The following is an 18,266-nucleotide window of genomic DNA, read 5'->3' as shown; positions in this document are numbered from 1 at the left end:
GCCAAAATAAATTAAAATGTTTCACTTCATGTTGGTCCCAGTTTGAGTTTGTACCTCAGCATTTGAACACATTTGTTCGCTTTACAATCTTATTTTTGGAGTCCCTGTGATGAGCTGAGGCAATGGTATTTCTATTCCTGTGCTCTTGTGAGACTGTAATTGCACTGTAAAACTACTGTTCCTTTGGTCTTGGTCTTACTTGACTGCCCAAGCCAGTCAGAATAAAACCTATGCCAGCCAAGCCTGATTATTGTTCCCTGTCATTCTTTAAGATTGAGCATTGACTAGAACTTGCATGATTGGGAAAGAGGTTTTTTTCCTGCTTGATTTCTCTCAAAGAAAATAAACATCCAAGAGTGTGGGAGAAGGCTGAAGTGTTCATGTTGTGTATGCTGTTCCAGTGTCTGTTGCAAAATGCCTTTTCTTTGTCACCTTCCAGGCATATAGCAGTGTTTCCTTGCAAGATGAAAATACTCCCTCAGTTCATTTTCAACTCTCGTGACCCAATAGTGATGGGTGTAGTTGTGGAGGCCGGCCAGGTGAAGCAAGGGACTCCCATGTGTGTACCTAGCAAAAATGTAAGTAAACATCTCTTCTGTGGATGCTTAATTCACCTTGTACTTTGTGGGATGATGTATCGGGAAATGCTTGGATGCCCTTCCCCAGTGCACAGTTTTGGTAGGAGGTAAGATTCAGGCTTTTACCAGGATGGAGACTTGATCTCATGAGCCCTCTTGCTGTTCTGTGCTGGAAGAGAGAAGTCTTGTAGTGGGGCACAGGAGCTGCCAGAAGTGTGGCTGGTGGGCACCTGCCAGTCAGCCACCTGCCTTCCCCACTGCATGTTCTGTGTTGTGATATCAAGGAAGGAGCAGAATTGTCATTCCTGGTAGCTAGTAAGGCGGAAAGTCAAATTGGGATAATTTAAGGGATAACAAATTGATATTCCAGATGAGCTGTGGGTGAGGTGATGTCAGTGTCCTTCTAAGTATGGTGTACTTACAGTGTGGTATGTTTTGCTGTGCTAGTTCTGAGGTGCAGTGCTTCCTGTGGGAATTCCTAAATTTGTGTAAGATTGTGTGCGCAGAGGGGTTTGTGGATGTGTAACACAGCTCCTTCATTGTATTGCAGTTTGTTGAAATTGGAATAGTTACAAGTATTGAAATAAACCATAAACCGGTGGAGGTTGCGAAAAAAGGCCAAGAAGTATGTGTGAAAATAGAACCTATTCCTGGGGAATCACCTAAAATGTATGGACGACACTTTGAAGCAACAGATATCCTCGTCAGTAAGGTAAAAGCAGTCTGCGTTTTTGGAGAGGGCTTATGACGTAACAGTAGCTTGCTTGAAGTGGCAATGTTGCACGAAGCCTGAAAAAATTACCCTAGGAACCTTCTGTGGCAGACTAATGGACATCTGAAACAGTCTGTGTGTGGTGCTGCTCAGCCCAGTGTCTCTGTGGCCTTGTTTTGAGGTTTGTAGTGATGCTCCTTGAGGACCAAAGGAAGGATGTACTGCAGCTAAAAATACCTTGCACCTGAGAGCGCAAAACAGAGTTAGCTTTTTGCACAGTTGTGCTCAGAGCAGCTTAGCAGACCCCATGGCACCGCAGCGTGATTGTTTGCCTGATTTTGAAGTTGTGCAATAGATTGCAATACTTCAGTAGCTCTGATTCTGGAGCACGGGGCTTGGGTGAGAAGAGCATGAGCCCTTGTTCAGTCTTCAGCTGTCAGAAGCACAGCCACAGCTCTCCATACTCCAAACTGCTTCAGTTAGCACATGCTGGGGGTAGCAGGCACAGGGTTTTTTCAGGTGGAAATGCAGGGCTTGGGAGGTTGTGCTGGTCCTATGGGCTCTGGGGGCAGTGGGAGGTCCTATCCATTCACAGGTCCTTAACTTACCTGCACAGGGCATGAGATTGACTGTGCTTCTGCCACCTCTGAATCCCAAGTGTAAGGGGTAGGATGTGAGGAATCATAGAAGGTGGCAGACACGAGTATCAAAACTGGGGTTAAGAGGAGCTTTTCTGCTGTGCAAAGTGCTGCCCTTCTTCAGATCAATTCCTTCCAGCGCCTTAAAAGCTGCTTTTGTTAATAAGCATGTGTTTCTGATGGGTTTGTCTTGTGTTGCAGATCAGCCGTCAGTCCATCGATGCGCTGAAGGACTGGTTCAGGGATGAAATGCAGAAATCTGACTGGCAGCTTATAGTAGAACTGAAGAAAGTGTTTGAAATCATCTAGATAACTTCTTACAGCAAAGGGGAGGCAGGAATAAGCACAGTATTCCTGTTCTAAAAGTTACCAACAAAGTCATATATTGAAGACAGTGTTGGATATATGTCTGGGAGGAAAATATGTGGATAAAATGTTTTTTCCATGAGAAACCAAGAAATTTACACTGGTTTGACAGTGGTCAATTTACATGTTCCCATGGTTCCAATGTGCCTGTTCACCTCTCCTATTGCCCTTCCTACTACTGGCTGCTGTTTTAAAGTTTGCCCTTCCTTCTCTTACACCTCCCTTCCACCCTTCTTCCCTCCCTCTCTCCAGAAGAAAATAAAAGAAATTGAATTTTTATTACAGAACTAAAGCTCTTTCACTTTTATATTGAGGAGATCAGTACTGCAGTATTTGACTACCCAAGCTTCTGCAGACTTTGTGATTCTTGGGACATTTTTGATGTAAGAAACTTCTTTATTTATGCATACCTCTTCCCTGAGTCTCTTTTCCAACATTCTTCTGCTTTGTGCCTCTAGAAATTTTTTTAAATAGAAAATTAGGCAATTGGCTATTTCTGTACTTGCTTTGTGTGAAACAATGATGTAAAGCATAGTTGGTCACCTTTTGCTGCTTGTACAGTTCATGAAAGTCGACCTGTAACCATTATACCGCAGAGCCGCAAATAAAGGAGATGGACATAGCAGCCCATTGTTTTACAGTTTGCATTGATAAACAAGATTTCACTTTGTGGGCTGTCACAGATGTGTAAGTGCCAGGCGGAGCCTTTGCCTCTGGGGGCTTGGCAAAGTAGTGGAGCAGTGTTCCAGCAAAGGTATTTCTTCCTCTGGCTCCCTTCCCCTCACTAAGTGTGTATGGTGATGGTCTTGGTGTCTCCTACCATGTTCCCAAAGCTCTGGAGTTGCAGCCCAGGTGTGAGGTGGCATCTCTGCTCCAGCTGCTGCTCAGGGTTGTGATTGTCTGCAAGTGAGGGTGATTCTGGATATTGCATTGAAGCTGTTGAGTCACCTGACAGCGTGGGACACAGCACCAGCTCCAAGGGCATTTGTTTGATGATGATGATTGTGATGTGCAGAAGTCGCCCTGTAATCCCCACCTCCCTACCCCTCCCTTTCCCCTGTGGCTCCCTGCTAAAGATGACACCTTTACCTGTTCCTGATCATGGAGTCTCCTGGTAACTGACAGTTCACGTCCAGAGGAGCTAAACCACCACTTTTAAAAGCACAAGCTGGAACATTAGCATTTAAGATATTTACAAGGATTTAACTTGCAGTAAGCAGTTTGATCAGATTTCCTCTGTCACTTACTTTTTTTCTGTTGGGAAACAATTTTATAACTGGGATTGTGTAGACTCCATTATAGAGGAGCACTTACCTCCTTTGGCAATGGGATTTAACCTACCAAAATGATGTATGTTTGTTTGACTCTAAATGTGCCCTGGAAGAGGACTGCTTTGGTACAGTTGGTGCATGGTATGAATTCACAGCACTGGGAAGTGATGGTTTAGAATGGAGTGGTCACAGCAAGGAGACTGCATTTCATTGTTAGAAGTTTCTTTTGCAAACTATGCAATCATGAAAACTACATTAATAAAAAGTTCTTGAGAACCCAGATGTCAAACATTGTGGTCTTGAAGTATTGGTGATTGTTTCCTCAAATGTGGGTGTTCTTTCGCAGGTAGAAACTCTGGGAAAAGGATCATGCACTTTCTGCAGGTTGATGATTGTGGATCTTAAGACCATACCCTCACTCAAATGCTTTAAGCAGGCAGGTAACTGTTGAATATAAATACTCTTACTCAGTTAAAGTAATGTTCTGAGTCCTTCTAAACCAGATATTTACCAGTTTTGTCTTGAGCAGCACTTGGCCAAGCCAGAGCTGTGTACCTGAAACCTAATTGGCAAAATACTTGCTTGAATTTCAATAAATATATTCCTTTATGTGAGCAGTTATTGTGCTGGTTTTCTTAAACAGGAAACAAAGGCAGCTCCAAAAGTCATGCAACTAAAATTTGCTAACTAGTGCAACTTGATTCAGATGAGGTCACTCTCCCCGTAGATCTGTATCTACAAATAGCTGCAGTTTGACAGACAGGTACCAAGCAATGTAACTTGAGCTGGGAAAGTCAGTCTTATTGACTACCTGAGGGTGGAAGGAACCTTTTGTATTCACCAAGTCGCAGCCTACTCCGTGGTCAGGAAAGGGGAAGTCTAAGCAGGTTTTGAGCATCTCCTGTGAACGAGGACCTATAACCCTGTGGACAGCCTGGTCCATGGGCACTGTTAAAAGGAGTATTTTGTATCCAAAGAGTGTTGTCCTGTGCCCTTTCACTTGATGCCACAGGGGAGGGTCTGTCTATCTTCTGTTTTCTAAGATCCACCCCCAGCCTTCTCCAGGCTCAAGTGTTTCAGCTCTCTCAGCCCCTCCTTGTATCAGGAGAAGCTTCACTCCCTGAAGCGACGCTGTGGCCCTGCACTGGAGTTGCTGTGAATGTCCATGTGCCTCTCGTATTGAGGAGCCCAGATCTTGATCCAGCACTGCAGCTGTCTCACCAGTGCTGGGCTGAGGAGCACAGTCTCCTCCTTTCACCTGCTGGTGATGTTCTTCCTCATGCTTTCTGCCCCTAACCATTAGGGCCACCCTTCCCAGGTACTTTTCAATCCATCTGTGTCTCAGTAGCCCATGCTTCATCCCCTTGTTTAGCAGGATGTTACAAGCAGCCTCGCTGAAATCAAGGGAAACATCTGTCCTTCCCTCATCTTTCACCTTATTGATAGATGGGTACCTCTCCCAGTGTGCCATACAAAGGAAGCATAGGGCACAACCTAAAGCTAACCCTGTAGGGCAGCCAGTGAAGTGACTGCAGAGCATTTTCTGCTCAAGCTGCAGTTAACCTGGCTAATAGAGATGGTTCCTACGTGCTGGTGGTGCAAATCCTGCTCCACAGCTAGCTCCAGTTTGCATTCCAGCTTTCAATACTACAGTGTGTGGGCCCACACTCATCCATACTTCTGTTTCCCCTCCTGTAATTTCTACAGCAAATGAAAAGATTTGTCTTACCACCAGTGTTGTTTTTCATGTGGTCTTCATTCTTTCCAGCCTTGCTGCAATGTACTGGCCAAATAGGACTGTATGAGGCTGGTGCACATCTGCAAAAAGCAGACTTGCCCAAGACGCAAACTGTACAGATGGAAGCACATCTCTCCCTACTATGACTGCATAGAGACAGGGCTGTTTATTTCACTTCTACTACTGACTACAGCCTATTTTATGTTGCATCGAGGAAATGCATGTCACAGGCTGGGAAGAACTATTAAGTGGAAAGCGAGCACTCAGGAGTGATAGAGGCTTCAACAGTGCCACATGTCAGCTACTTCCCTTGGTCCTCCGGGTAACTGTGCAAAGATCTTCATTTGCCTCCCTCCCCGAGCACCCGGCTCCAGAGGTAACAAGCACACCGAAATACAGAGAGCTCAGACAGCACTTACGCTTCTGCTCACACCATGTGTGCTTTGGGAGTGGCTGGGCTTCTGTCTTTGAAGGATGAGGCTGAAAATGAGCTAATATTCTTCCCTTAGCTTCTGGAGAAGAAAGAAGCAGCAGCCAGGTGAGTGTACAGCAATCTCCTATGCACGTTGAGACAGTGGCATTGTGTATGTAGAACTGTGTGAAATGAATCAAAGCTGTGGCTTTAATACAAGGGGTTAGCTATACATCAAAGCATCACAAAATAGAATCAGTACAAAAATATACATACAGTTCTTTATTAAACAACTGTAAACACTTCACTGTAAAAATCCATAAAACTTTATAAACAAACATTTTGTAAATAGATTCTATACTACAATAAAAGAATTTTAACACAATTATTTACATGCAATACTGACAAATTTGGCACTTTCTGAAAAGAAATGTACAAAACACTTTGTTGTTTAAAAAGAAATCTGAAATTATAAAAACTCAGGGCATTACTATCATGCACTTTGCAAATACCTCACAAGCACTTATGGCACAGCTAGCAGAGAGCTCCAGGCTCTCATCAAGCTCTTTACTACAAGTTCAGATAACTTTTAATGTGCTTCCGTAAGTTTGTTGTAAAACTACCTGAACATTGTCAAGAATGAAGTCAAATGCCATATTCCAAACCGATTCCACAGATGACTGCATTAACCTGAAGGAGAAAAGGAGGAAAAGGGCAAAAATTACTGTTAAAGAACCTGTCGTTTTTACAGCAAGTTTTAGTCTTCACACTGGAAAACAAAATCACAGTACTTCACTGTGAATGGTATTTTGATTTCATCTTGGCAAAGGCCTCTATCTTGTATTTATTGCTAAAATGGAAACAAATCATGGAGGCCAACAGACAGCTGCGTTACCTCTAGCACTGCACTACTACTAGAAGCAAAGTAAGGAAATTCTCAAAGAAAATGAAGCAGCTCTGTACTCTCAAAATCCCTCCTAGATCACTGTTCTACACTTACAGCTTTAGAAGGCCTTATGTCAGGGACAACATGCATCATCCAACTCCTAATCCCTTGCCCTACGCTTGTCACCATGCTTTAGAGAGACACACTGCCATTGGTGCAAACACCACATACAGGGACCAGGACTGGACAATGCCACTTTCTGAGGAGCTTCATAAACAATTTACTGTGCAGCACTGAACAAAACAGTTAACTGCACTATGTGTTTTGCATTTCCTGAGGCCTAAAGACATCAAAATCATCATACAAAATTATAGTGAAGTTTTTACACTGCTGTAGTCTTTTGGGTGTTAATTCTGTGAAATAAATATTTTCCAGGTATAACACATGGAAAGCTGAGCTCCATAGTTATGTATCAGTTAGTAAGCACATCATAAATGGAACCTGGGCCTCCTGACTCATGGGAAGAGTAACAGGAGCACAGTAACTAAGTAATAAAAATGGATTTAATAGGTTGGAGGTGAGACAGGATCTGGATACAGCAGGAGAACAAAATCAGATGAAATGAAGGTATGATCGAGACAGCACCATGAAAAATGAGTGACTACAGGATGAAGAGATAATGCTGACAAAAACTATATCCTTTGTCTAAACCAAAAGATGCTGTAGCAAGTACTGTTAAATGCTACTTTTTTCACAAATTACCTGTTTTAAAAGCCCAGCTCTTCTCCCCACTCCTGTTCTTGAATAAAATTTAAACTTAAAATGTCTACACTCATAATGGAATTCTCATGGTCTTGTGGCCTCACAGTGAAGCAGTCAATGCGTACATTCTAACAAAAATGGTCTAAGTGTCGCAAATACTAGCAATTGAGCTACCTTTTCATGTACTTTACAACCAGATCCAACTTTTCCAAATCTTTCTCTTCTATTAGATCAGTACAATACTTAACAACCTGTAGAATGTCTTCTTCCATAGGATCTGTAATAAAAAGTTAACTTTAAGTATACTTTCACAGAATAAATGGAATATAATAGAAAGAAATTCTGCAGTGTTAGCACACCAGGGGCCAATCTGACAATTGTTATATCCCCGTACCTCCCCACAGCATCACCAGTGGTGTACATAAAAGGGCTGCTAGGTCCTGAAATATGTGTCTCTTGAACTCTTCTTTGACGACCAAGCTAACCTTAGCCAAAGGGAAAAGAAGCAGGAACTTAAAACGGAGTGGCTGTTTTGAAACTTTTAGGAGAACAGTTATGTCCAGAATACGAAGGTCAGATTTCTCAAGACATGAGGGTGTTGCCGGTTGTCTGACATAACACTAAGGCTCAAATCACAGTTTAGCAATGGTGTGACACTTCTGCACTTTATTCCAGAATTCTTTCCAGCAGTTAGTTTGGATACAAAAAACCAACCACCACCAGAACACCCAAAACCTGCATTGTTTTTCCCTAAAATGATACCTCCGTAAGAGAAAAAAACAAAAAACATTTCAACAGCTTTCATCTTAGTGGCTGGAACATGTTGGACAAAACAGGGAAAACCTCCCACACAAGTAAGTAACATCGAGGCATAAGAGCCTAACAGGTTGAAGAGAGAGGTGAATTTTCCTGCTGTTAAAAAACAGGAATTGGCAAAAAACCAGAATAACAAGGAAGTAGGAAGAACCAAGTCACTCCAAGACTGCAAGGCAGTCAGACTTCAAAATTACTGTGAAAAATAACCAGTGGAAGGAAGAGTGAAGGAAGAAAGTACAAAAAGCCTACTAAAAAAATAGTTTTCCTTGTGATGCCTGCAAAATCACCACTAGTGTGACACCCCATACCTGAAATAGTTGTAATCCATTCTTTCAACAACATCTTTACATCATTGAATTCAACAGCTCCAGCTAGGTTGGGCGCTTGTGGCCTAAATGAACCAGGCTGTTGTTCAGTCTGCACGGCTGATGGGCCTGAAGAATCTGAAGTTGATGGAACTGCTTCTGACTGTTACAAACATAAAAGTTGATAATGGTCAGCCTGACAAATATCTTAACACCGTCTTTATACATCGATAAGCAACAAGTAAAGATTCCAGTAAATAAAAGAAGCTGCATTTGTGAACATGGACTAAGTCTAAAGAAACAGACATGGCTTTACTGAAAGCTGTTAGTGTTAAAATTACCTGAGCAGCTGTTCCTTCTTGTTTCAAGAAACCATCTATTAGCTTCTGTGGGCTTCCAGTTGCAGCTGGAACGGTTTTTGCAGGGCTACCAATGAGTCTGTTTTTCAAAGGACTCTGGATCTTTTTTACAGGACTGACTGGATTTTTTTTCCTGTTTTTTTTCTTATTTTTCATTGTTGCATGCTTCAGGTGTAAGAAAGGATTTTTTGCCACTGAAAACCAAAGGAACAGTCAGTGGTTGATACATTTAAAATTTAGTATTTTTCCATTGGAAGGAGGACTCTGTATCTTCCACAAAAATCTATGGATCAATTTGGAGAACATAACCTAGATACAGCGACTTTCACACTCACATGCCATTCCAGATATGGGAATTGGTCTTAAGGATTTGAAAAGCACTGCTGGACATTAGTGTACTCAGAGGATACTCAACTATTCATAAGCCTTTTAATATAAACCGTTGCAGTGCTTGAGTATGAGCAGATGGTGAAATCTGAAGACTACTGGACAAATTGCTTTGCCTCAGTCAGAGCACTGTTCCACCTAGATACCCGCTAAGACTTCCCACCAAGTGGTTATCAGCAAAACCAGCAGTGAAACCCCCCCAAACTATTTTTATAACAGTTTACCAAGGAAATCACTCTCACTCCATCATATGACTAATGCGTTATCTGCATTAGTCCACTGACTATGAAATCAAGGTTTGATTATAATAACAGTATTTACTGGCAATGAACCCAATGACATTTCCAACCTATTTTATGGCAAAGCACATTCATAGGGAAGAAATCTTATTTCTTTCTACTGATTATAAAAAGGAGGCCTATGTGATCAGATCAGAGTAAAACCACCTGACTATCAGACATATGGTGAGATGTATCATATCTCTAATTGCCTGAAACCCATACCAGTGCTATGGGGTTCAGGGAACCATGAGAATGCTATCTGAACATAATTTAACTAACTTAGGTACTGAAGATGCAATACTTAAATTACACGACATATCAAGTTTAGATTCCATCCTGCAAACATATGGACATGCGTAAGTTTAGTGCCACAGTCCCCATGAATTGAATTAATTACCCATTTAAGCAAAGCTTGGCATCTGTTTGCAAAATGAGACCACAGCTGATTGTAACTGACTGTCAAAAATAAAGAAATTTGATTGAACACAGCATCTTCATAGAAGCTTGTGCTATATTTTTCCAGTTTGTTATTTAGGGTTGCATAACTGTCTTTGAATAGTAAGCAACTCCTATACAACGATATATACTCACCAAAAGTGTTAGCGGGTTGCTGCTCTGATTGCTTTTGCCTTTGATCATATGCATCTCTCAGCTCTGCTTGCAACTCAGCAGGCAGTGCAGCAAAAACCTCAGGGTCCACCTGAACAGTAACAGAAGATTGATTCGGTTATTTCACCAGTGAGCAACACTGCTTGCTTTCCTCTAGATCACTTACATGAGAAGGGTAAATTTTATGCCAAGCAAAAATAAAAGGGATATAACAGAAACACTGTAAAATATGTTATATGTTTTCTTCATGTACTTTAGCTTGTAAAACTCATAATAAACATTTATTATTTTTGAGAATTACTGTTTATGGGCCTATAATTCACTAAGCATCTTTATTCACCCACTTCATTCGCCACTATCTTTATTCACCTACAGCTACATTAACTGCACAATTAAGCCTAACTCAGAGAACATTACCTTCAAATTTCCAAACTCAAGCACTGTGACAATCAGACTTTTGCTCCTCCTATTCTTTTGGTACTTCTATTTCCTGGAAGCTGCTAACCTCCTCAAACAGAACATCACTGGAAACAGTCTCACTTCTCTAAGGACAAGAAAGGCAAGTCCAGCTACCTCATATTTTGAACTAGCTTGAAAGGATTTAGTTTCTTTCTCCCAGTTGTCCATCCCTTGTTTAACTGATAAAAAATGCAGTCCTTTCCAACTGTCCTAGGGGCTCAAATTCTAGACAAGAAATAATTTGCTGCCAGTTGCCATATACACAAAATATAATTTAATGTATTACTGGTTATCTGCTCTCACTGTGCATCTCAAGTAGCAAATCTGTGACAGACTAGTCTTGTATTCTGAGTTTCCTGGTATTACTGGACAGTGTTTCAGCTTATACCCTGCTAAATCTCAATTAAAAAAGGCAAACCTATAATTTCAAGGATTAAATCTGCCTAGCATGAGAGTGCCCTTTATTTCAGTGGTAGAATACAGAGATGTGCAACAAACAACAACAACAAAATTTATTCAAAATTACTACTGCTATTCTAAGGGCACAATACAATTTCTGCCATTACCTCAGATACTCTATTTATTGTATGTCAGTATGCACAGATAGTAGAAATTGTTTCTTATTTTCAATACATATTTGATCTTCTTTTTTTTAACTAAAACACATATGATACATCAGGAAGGTAGGCTGTGCTATTTGCACATATGATGTCTGAATTACACAGACAATAAACATGAACATGCTCCCACAGGTAAAACTCATCCATTTAGCACATTTTTTTCCACTTTTCAAACTCCATGTGCCAAAACAAACTTTTCACCACCCAAAATGTGCACTAATTAAAAGAGGAAATGGGAACAACTCTGACCTCAATTTGTACAGAACAAAGGATTGTGGTGGAACACAGCCAATTAAGTCCAGAGAATTACGTTATTTTTTAAATATAAATCTTACTTAATAGAACGATTCTAAAAAGGTTGCTGTTCTCTAGCTAAGCAGTGGAGAGTCATGAATTTGGGAGGCCCTCAATTAACAGTGTTTTTTGTATACATCACTTAATAATTTATGCACAAATAAAGCAGAACAGGGTACTGGCTGTGTTTGTTATTCCCCCTATCACTGCCCTCTGAAAGTGTAATATGTAAAAATTCAATTGGAAGAGCCATCAGTCAAGTCCGTATGAATTCAACACTAATTAACTGGAGTTTTGTGTAACTCACTGTACAACTAGAGTGTGCCAACATTGCTTTCACATGGCAATGGAGAATCACATGGAGAATCTTGATTTTATAAATTCATGTACTACCTCAGCACACAGCTATCAGTATTTTTGATGTGCTGTATAAATTTCCTGAAAAGGAACCATGTCATAATGATATAAGGATGAGGTGCAAATTTGCCACCAATAATTAATTCCACTACTTCATTAGTTTCTAAGCAACTGTAATCTTTACTTTTTGCATCCTATGCTTTTACAGGGTTCAGCTCCTACAGAGATATACAGCTCTTCTAAATGTTAAGATTTCTTCAGCAGCTGATGGAAATTAATGTAATTGATCTAAATGCTTTCTATGGGAGAAACTTATCCAACAAAGGATATTTTCCACCTTTTCTAATGAATAAATCATTATCACCCAATTAATTTGGCACCTGGCATAAAACCACAGTTCAGTCAAAAGGAATGAAGGGTTGAAAACCAAACCTAATTAAGCTATAAAAAGATGGGAGGGTATCATTTACATTTGCTGAGTTAATACAGCTAAAGCACTCAATTTGGAGTGGCTTGCAGTGTTTCTATACCTGAAACCTATTACTGCTTAGTTGACTGCATCATTTGAAAGAAAGTAATCTCAAATGTTTGTGTGCACTCATACAATATACGCTCCCACAAAGACTTTAACAACAAAAAACCCCTGTCAAACTATATTCACACCAAGATGACAGTTTGGAATTAAGTTCATGTTTGATTTTATCACTGAAAAAAATCCTCCTGTATTAATTAACTGGTTTTAGCATTTTTTTCCCCTGCCAAATATAAGGAAGCTATTCAACAACATTACCCTAGGTATTAAACTTTGACCTAACTCATAAAAATTAAAACTGTAAATCTTAAAGCTCTCTTTTTGCCAATAAAGCTGAATGGATTTCAAGAGGAAAATCTGGAATACAAGCATAAGGCATTCTAAAATAGTATGGATATCCCTGGCAAATAAATAGGAATTATTCTTGAACTGCATCATCGAACAGAAAGGCTGCTCCGCTAAGCATCAGGAGATAAGAGACAAGAAAACCAGTGCATGAGTATGTAGATTAAGTATTTTTAAGACAATTTCAAGGAGTAATACTATAATAAAAACACAACCATCAATTCTCAACTACCTAATTGATAGATAAAGCAGAAACACTAACAAAATACAATTTTTACAGAAAGCCTTGTGCAGTTGAAATTCACCCTGAAAAGGAGTGCTGAGTGGTAAAACAACTGTGGAACATAATTTAACACACAAGTCCAAGATAAACTTGCCTGTGAATGAACACAACTACATGTTTTAAACAGAGGTACGGAGAGTTCATACATTATTTGCACATCATCTCCACAGGGGAAACCCAACTTTGCAGTTCAGGAACAAAAAACTGACACAACTGGTTTCGAGCCAGAGAACTTGAATCAAGGAGAAGAAATTTTAGTACCAGAAATAACAATTGTGCATTAACTACTGTTCACTGGGTCAGGAATTTCTAATTTTCTCTGGATTCTGTGTTACCTAAGCAGCATTATGCCTTAGAAACTGCAACAAATATCTCTAAATCTGATTACGTGGTATCAGCTTGTTTCAGAACAATGGAGAAATAGCACAGTAAACAGAAAACAGAGAAATCAAAATACTGCTCTATTTTAAATGATGCACACACAAGGTATTGTATCGCTGAGTAACCCAATCTTTGATCTTTAAATTCATTTTTACCCTACATTTGTTCAGCACTATCTTGGATTGAAGGGTAGAATACCATTAGAAGCATCATTACTGCTATGTGCTTCTGCTTCAGGCCCCTATTTTGAGAAACAACTTCACACCTTCCTCATCCTGGACATGCTGTATACAAGCACATTAAAAAATTCTAGAGATATGCACAATCTTTAGCCAAGCCTGCCTTTCTCCCAGGAATGTGTTACAAACAATCACATCCACAGAAGCTAGCTTTGCATCATCAAAACATCCACTTAAACAGAGTGAGTCTCCTGTGACTAGCTAAGCAGATTTTAGGACTCCTTCAGACTTACAGTGCAGTGTAACTCAGCTGCAATGCAGAAAAAAGACTGTTTACACACTGGATTGCAAAGCAAAGTGTAAATGAGGTTTTACATCAGGCAACAGCAAAAACACAGGCATACTGATGACTATAAAACTTTAAATAGATACTATTATACTATGTCTGTGACGCATCAAGTAATATTTGAAAGCAGACTTTTTAAAGGTATTAAAGGAGCATAAATCATTTTGGCAAGTCACAGATTCTAGTTAATGCTGTCTCAAGAAAAAGCTGTTAACTATCCCTGTAGGTGGAAACTTGATGTTAATTGATACAATGCAAACATCCTACCTGTGAGAAAGCTGGCAAAGCTATTACATTAACTCCCATATTGGTATTTGGTTCTTGGAGCTGTGGAATTTGTAAAAGCACTGTTCCAACTGGTTGTGACAGAAGTGCTGTGTTACATCCATTTATTGGCTCTTTTCTGTTGTCTCTGTAACTCTCTCCTTGCTGAATGGTGTATATTTGCTCTACTTGTTCTCTGAGATCAGGCGGCAGGGCTTCTAGCACGGACTTATCTAGCTACAAATATATAAAAGCTTTTAGATTTTTCTGAGGAATATGTAACAGGGTTAATTTTAGTAAAAAAATAATTCTACGGTTGCTGAATTTTAGAAAAATATTAATCATTTTAATCCATGTATGCAAACATACTTAGTAACCTGACAGTTACACTCTGCAGCAGCAAGATATAAAAATAAGGTTTAAGACTAAAAAGTAGTTCAGTAAATATGAATGCTCAGTTGTATCTTTCCACAGTGCTGAGTGGTCTCATCACAAATCGCAATCACAAATATGTGAGGTTTCCTCAACAACTACCTTGTGACAATGAAACCCAAATTCTGAGTTCAAATTACACAGGCAATGTGTTGTTATGAATACTAAATTGATGTCTGATATAAAGCAATAAAGCAATTTATTTATATTTTTTTTTTACAGAGTTCTAGGATACATGTTACTAATTTAATGCTATTCTGTATGTTTGCATACTGTCAGGCTCTTGTCATAGATTTTGATAATGAAATAAGCCTTAGATTCAAATTTTTGCCTGCTGTAATTACTACTTATCATCAGTTATGGACTTGAAACAACTGAAACAACCCCCCAGTGCCTAAAAGTTGCTGTAAACAATGACAGCTGCACAAGTGACAGAATGAATATAACTGTCAAGTAAATCTACAGCATCAGTTTTCTCACTTGAGTGAAACTATGTGGATAAATGCCAGTGTTTGCCTGTAAGTTCTCCTAAATAAGACTCCATGGCAGTTTCAGAAAACTTTATCTTTGACCTTTGAGAAGAAAATTTGGAGTTTATGACCAGATTCTGGATTTACAGAGAACTATAAATATCTGTGGAAAAGCTACTTGGCTTATAGTTTTGAGGGGTTTTCATGAAAGCTGCCTGTATTATTAATCTCTTCAGCTATTATTCTACATTCTGTTTGAGTTCTCTCATTTAAAATTTGCTACATAACTACTTCTATGACCATTTTCTGAAATGCTGGCTGTAAATGTATCTTCCTGTAGCATTCCTAGCACACACCACACAAACTACAGTATGAGACTAACTACCGTTCCTTCCCTATACTGAATTACATATTATATTCCATAATAATATGGTTATAAAGCAGAAAGATGAGCATATTGTGCCATAAGCCACCAAAGTTGCAGGAATTCTACTGCACAACTAGGGCATTTTTCATTTGTTCACACATATTCCTCCTACAGCAGAATCTGAGCATATGGAGGAGCTTCACATTATGCACTCAAGTTGCTTTTAGATCCTCAGACAGCTTAGGATCTACAACGTAGGTATTGCATTACCAAAAAAAAGTGTTCTGGCAAGACTGTAATTTGCTTCAAAAAATGTGCAAATATTTGGAAAAGCAGGTAACAGAACATAAACAAATGCTTTTACAGACTTAAATTACAGATTTTTACAGAAAAGCATGTAGATCTGCTTGTACCTAAAATACCTACAAAATTCAGCGCAGCATGTTCACAGCAGACACATGTAACAAATGTCTGATTGAGTAACATGGGATGGAAATAAGGAGGCTCTTCTTTGGTTACAAGAGGAAAAAAAAAAATCCCAACCAAGCCCCACAGGAACATTTTACTTAAATAGACATGTCCTCTTCTCATCTAAAAGGCAATATCCTGTACAAATGTTAAGTGTGCATCTGAGCGTTGATCTTATTTGGAGAACATGAGAAAAAACATAGGAAGATAAGTAACTAAATCTGTAACCCAAGTTTGACATCTGGAAGACAGATTTATAGTGTAATTTATAGACTGGTATAGAGTACATAACTTTAAGAATTCATGTAGAGAAGACTTACTGATTATCATTTATTGGCATCTGTGGCAAAGAATGTTGCTGCCATGAAGACAGAAAACATTAAAAAAATTCAGTCTTCATGAAAATGACACAAAGTACTTGAGCTAATTCTTCTTGAGCCACTCATCGGTGATTAAGCTAATCAGAAATAATTTTAAAGAGCTAACATAAGACAAAGGAATTTACAAATCTGCATCCTATCATTATCATAGAAACACTGAACATGAACTATTGCATGCGTCTAACTTGTCTAACAGAAGTTTTCCCAGTTTACTCTGCATTTTTTGTAATGAGGCTCTGGTAGTTTGTTGTGAAAGGTGGAACATAATGGTTTTTAGTATTTCAGCCCTGGCATCTTTTCCGTTCCTGCTCCACTGCAATCCTTTGGCAAGTGATGGAGAGGAAAAAAGATTCTGGAAAATTAAATTTCTTTCCTTTGCATAAATACAATCTTTTGTGGGTTAGCCTATAAATGACTGCTTTTAAAAAAATTGTTTTATTAAGGCAAGATAGTTTAGCATAAGTAACAGCTTATTGTGCACTGTACTCTACTAGAGCTCTTTTTAGTTAAAAAAATAAAAATAAAAATGCAGTGTAGCCTTTTTTTTGTTCTACCCAAGACAGACAATCCCAAGTTATTACAATGTATTGCAGATGCTTTATACCCTTGTATTTTACCTGGGAAGCAGATGGAACCTCAATACTCAAATTAAGCCTGGATTTTACGCTGATAGGAGAATGTACGCCATTCGATTTGACAGCAGACTCAGCATTGTTAACATTAGAATTGAGACCAGGTGGAAGATGACTACCACGAGATGGAAGGAAAGTGCAAGTTCTTGAATCAGAAGATATTTCAAGGTCCATAGCAGCCACAAATACTATACATATGAAAACAAATTACAGAATTATCATATAAGTTAAAAATACTCTGAAGATTCAAGATACAATAAAGTTAATTTCCAGTTTTATTTGCTAAAGTTAATACAATTTTTAGCATAATTATACCACTTTCCATTTCAAAGTATCCTTTGTTACTATTAACTTTTAAAAAGGTCAGAATAATCCTATGTAAACTTTTATTTGTAGCATTTTTATTTGTAGCAGCTAAACCTGCTAAGAGTTTATGTTAAATAAATAAATAATGTTAAACAACACTGCTATTGTACTAAGTACTCCAAAACGTAATCTATGTTGGAGCCCTTCAGAACTGATTGTTATCACACATGTACAAAGCTTACTGACCTTCCTTACGTTCTTCTTCTGAACACTTTTTTGGTTTCTGAACATGAAAAAGATCAATAACTGAATGTGATCCACCAGGTAAATGTCCAGATTGTACTGCTGAGTGAGCTGAAGTGGCTTTACTGATGGGAACCAACTGCTGTACTTGAATTCCAACCTAAATCCAAACCATAAATACATTCATTTTATAAAGTTTAAAAAAATAACATAAAATCTGTAATTCTTTCCTAATAAATTTGCCTTCTCTGAAATCGGCTGCCTGTTGTGGGTGGGGGAGAGAAATAAAATATGTTGAAATACACATAAACAGCCACTAAAACCATCCCAAACAAGTCCCAGGATTAACCACTACGATCCAAAACTAAGAACTCACAAAGATAATACCATCTTGACTTCTCTGAGATACAAGATTGCTGTCAACAGGATCATGAAGCAATGTGATTATTATGAGAGTTCTTAGACGCCAACAAATATAGCAATATTGACCAGGAAGTGATTAGTGTTAAATCTGGCTATCTGCACCAGAAAGGAATGGTTTTACTGAGGAGAATCTGTACTAAATCCATCACTTCAGTCTACAAATGAGAAAGATAATATTGTTTCACTTCTAGACTCAGTTCTTGCAAAATCCCAATGGATGAAATTAGCCTGATTGACACAGGCTTTGTATTATCTACACTTTTGCTTAAGTTTGGTTATTGTCTACCCTGGGAAACTGAAAATTTATGAAAAGACAACAAAAAAGGCTGATTAAGAGAATTAATTTCAGTTTTCCCATTAACTCA

At 38.9% G+C, this 18,266-nt stretch overlaps 2 protein-coding genes across 11 annotated transcripts in view; one reads left to right on the top strand and one right to left on the bottom strand.

Moving 5' to 3' along the window:
* Nucleotides 1–2,919, top strand: part of EIF5B (eukaryotic translation initiation factor 5B) — a 40,181-nt gene extending 37,262 nt beyond the window's left edge. The window contains exons 23-25 of the mRNA XM_061459685.1: nucleotides 440–578; nucleotides 1,129–1,290; nucleotides 2,130–2,919. Of these exons, the coding sequence (XP_061315669.1) occupies nucleotides 440–578; nucleotides 1,129–1,290; nucleotides 2,130–2,237 (409 nt within the window). The 3' untranslated portion in view covers nucleotides 2,238–2,919. The remainder of the gene's footprint in view (nucleotides 1–439; nucleotides 579–1,128; nucleotides 1,291–2,129) is intronic.
* A 3,065-nt stretch (nucleotides 2,920–5,984) lies between these two features.
* REV1 (REV1 DNA directed polymerase) overlaps nucleotides 5,985–18,266 on the bottom strand; it is a 65,441-nt gene continuing 53,159 nt past the window's right edge. For all 10 annotated transcript variants that reach the window (XM_061459674.1, XM_061459675.1, XM_061459673.1 and 7 more), the window contains 8 exons: nucleotides 17,482–17,638; nucleotides 16,915–17,117; nucleotides 14,184–14,417; nucleotides 10,103–10,211; nucleotides 8,826–9,037; nucleotides 8,488–8,647; nucleotides 7,538–7,640; nucleotides 5,985–6,405 (listed from right to left, as the gene is read on the bottom strand). In XM_061459674.1, the coding sequence (XP_061315658.1) occupies nucleotides 6,294–6,405; nucleotides 7,538–7,640; nucleotides 8,488–8,647; nucleotides 8,826–9,037; nucleotides 10,103–10,211; nucleotides 14,184–14,417; nucleotides 16,915–17,117; nucleotides 17,482–17,638 (1,290 nt within the window). In that variant the 3' untranslated portion in view covers nucleotides 5,985–6,293. The remainder of the gene's footprint in view (nucleotides 6,406–7,537; nucleotides 7,641–8,487; nucleotides 8,648–8,825; nucleotides 9,038–10,102; nucleotides 10,212–14,183; nucleotides 14,418–16,914; nucleotides 17,118–17,481; nucleotides 17,639–18,266) is intronic.

The sequence above is a fragment of the Pezoporus flaviventris genome, unplaced genomic scaffold, assembly GCF_033815535.1.
Source record: "Pezoporus flaviventris isolate CSIRO_AGI_PZ_B2104156 unplaced genomic scaffold, CSIRO_AGI_Pfla_v1 ptg000030l, whole genome shotgun sequence".
In the NCBI taxonomy this organism is placed as follows: Eukaryota; Metazoa; Chordata; class Aves; order Psittaciformes; family Psittacidae; genus Pezoporus; species Pezoporus flaviventris.
Note: the sequence above shows the minus strand (reverse complement) of the source record. Positions and strands in the feature narration are given on the sequence as shown.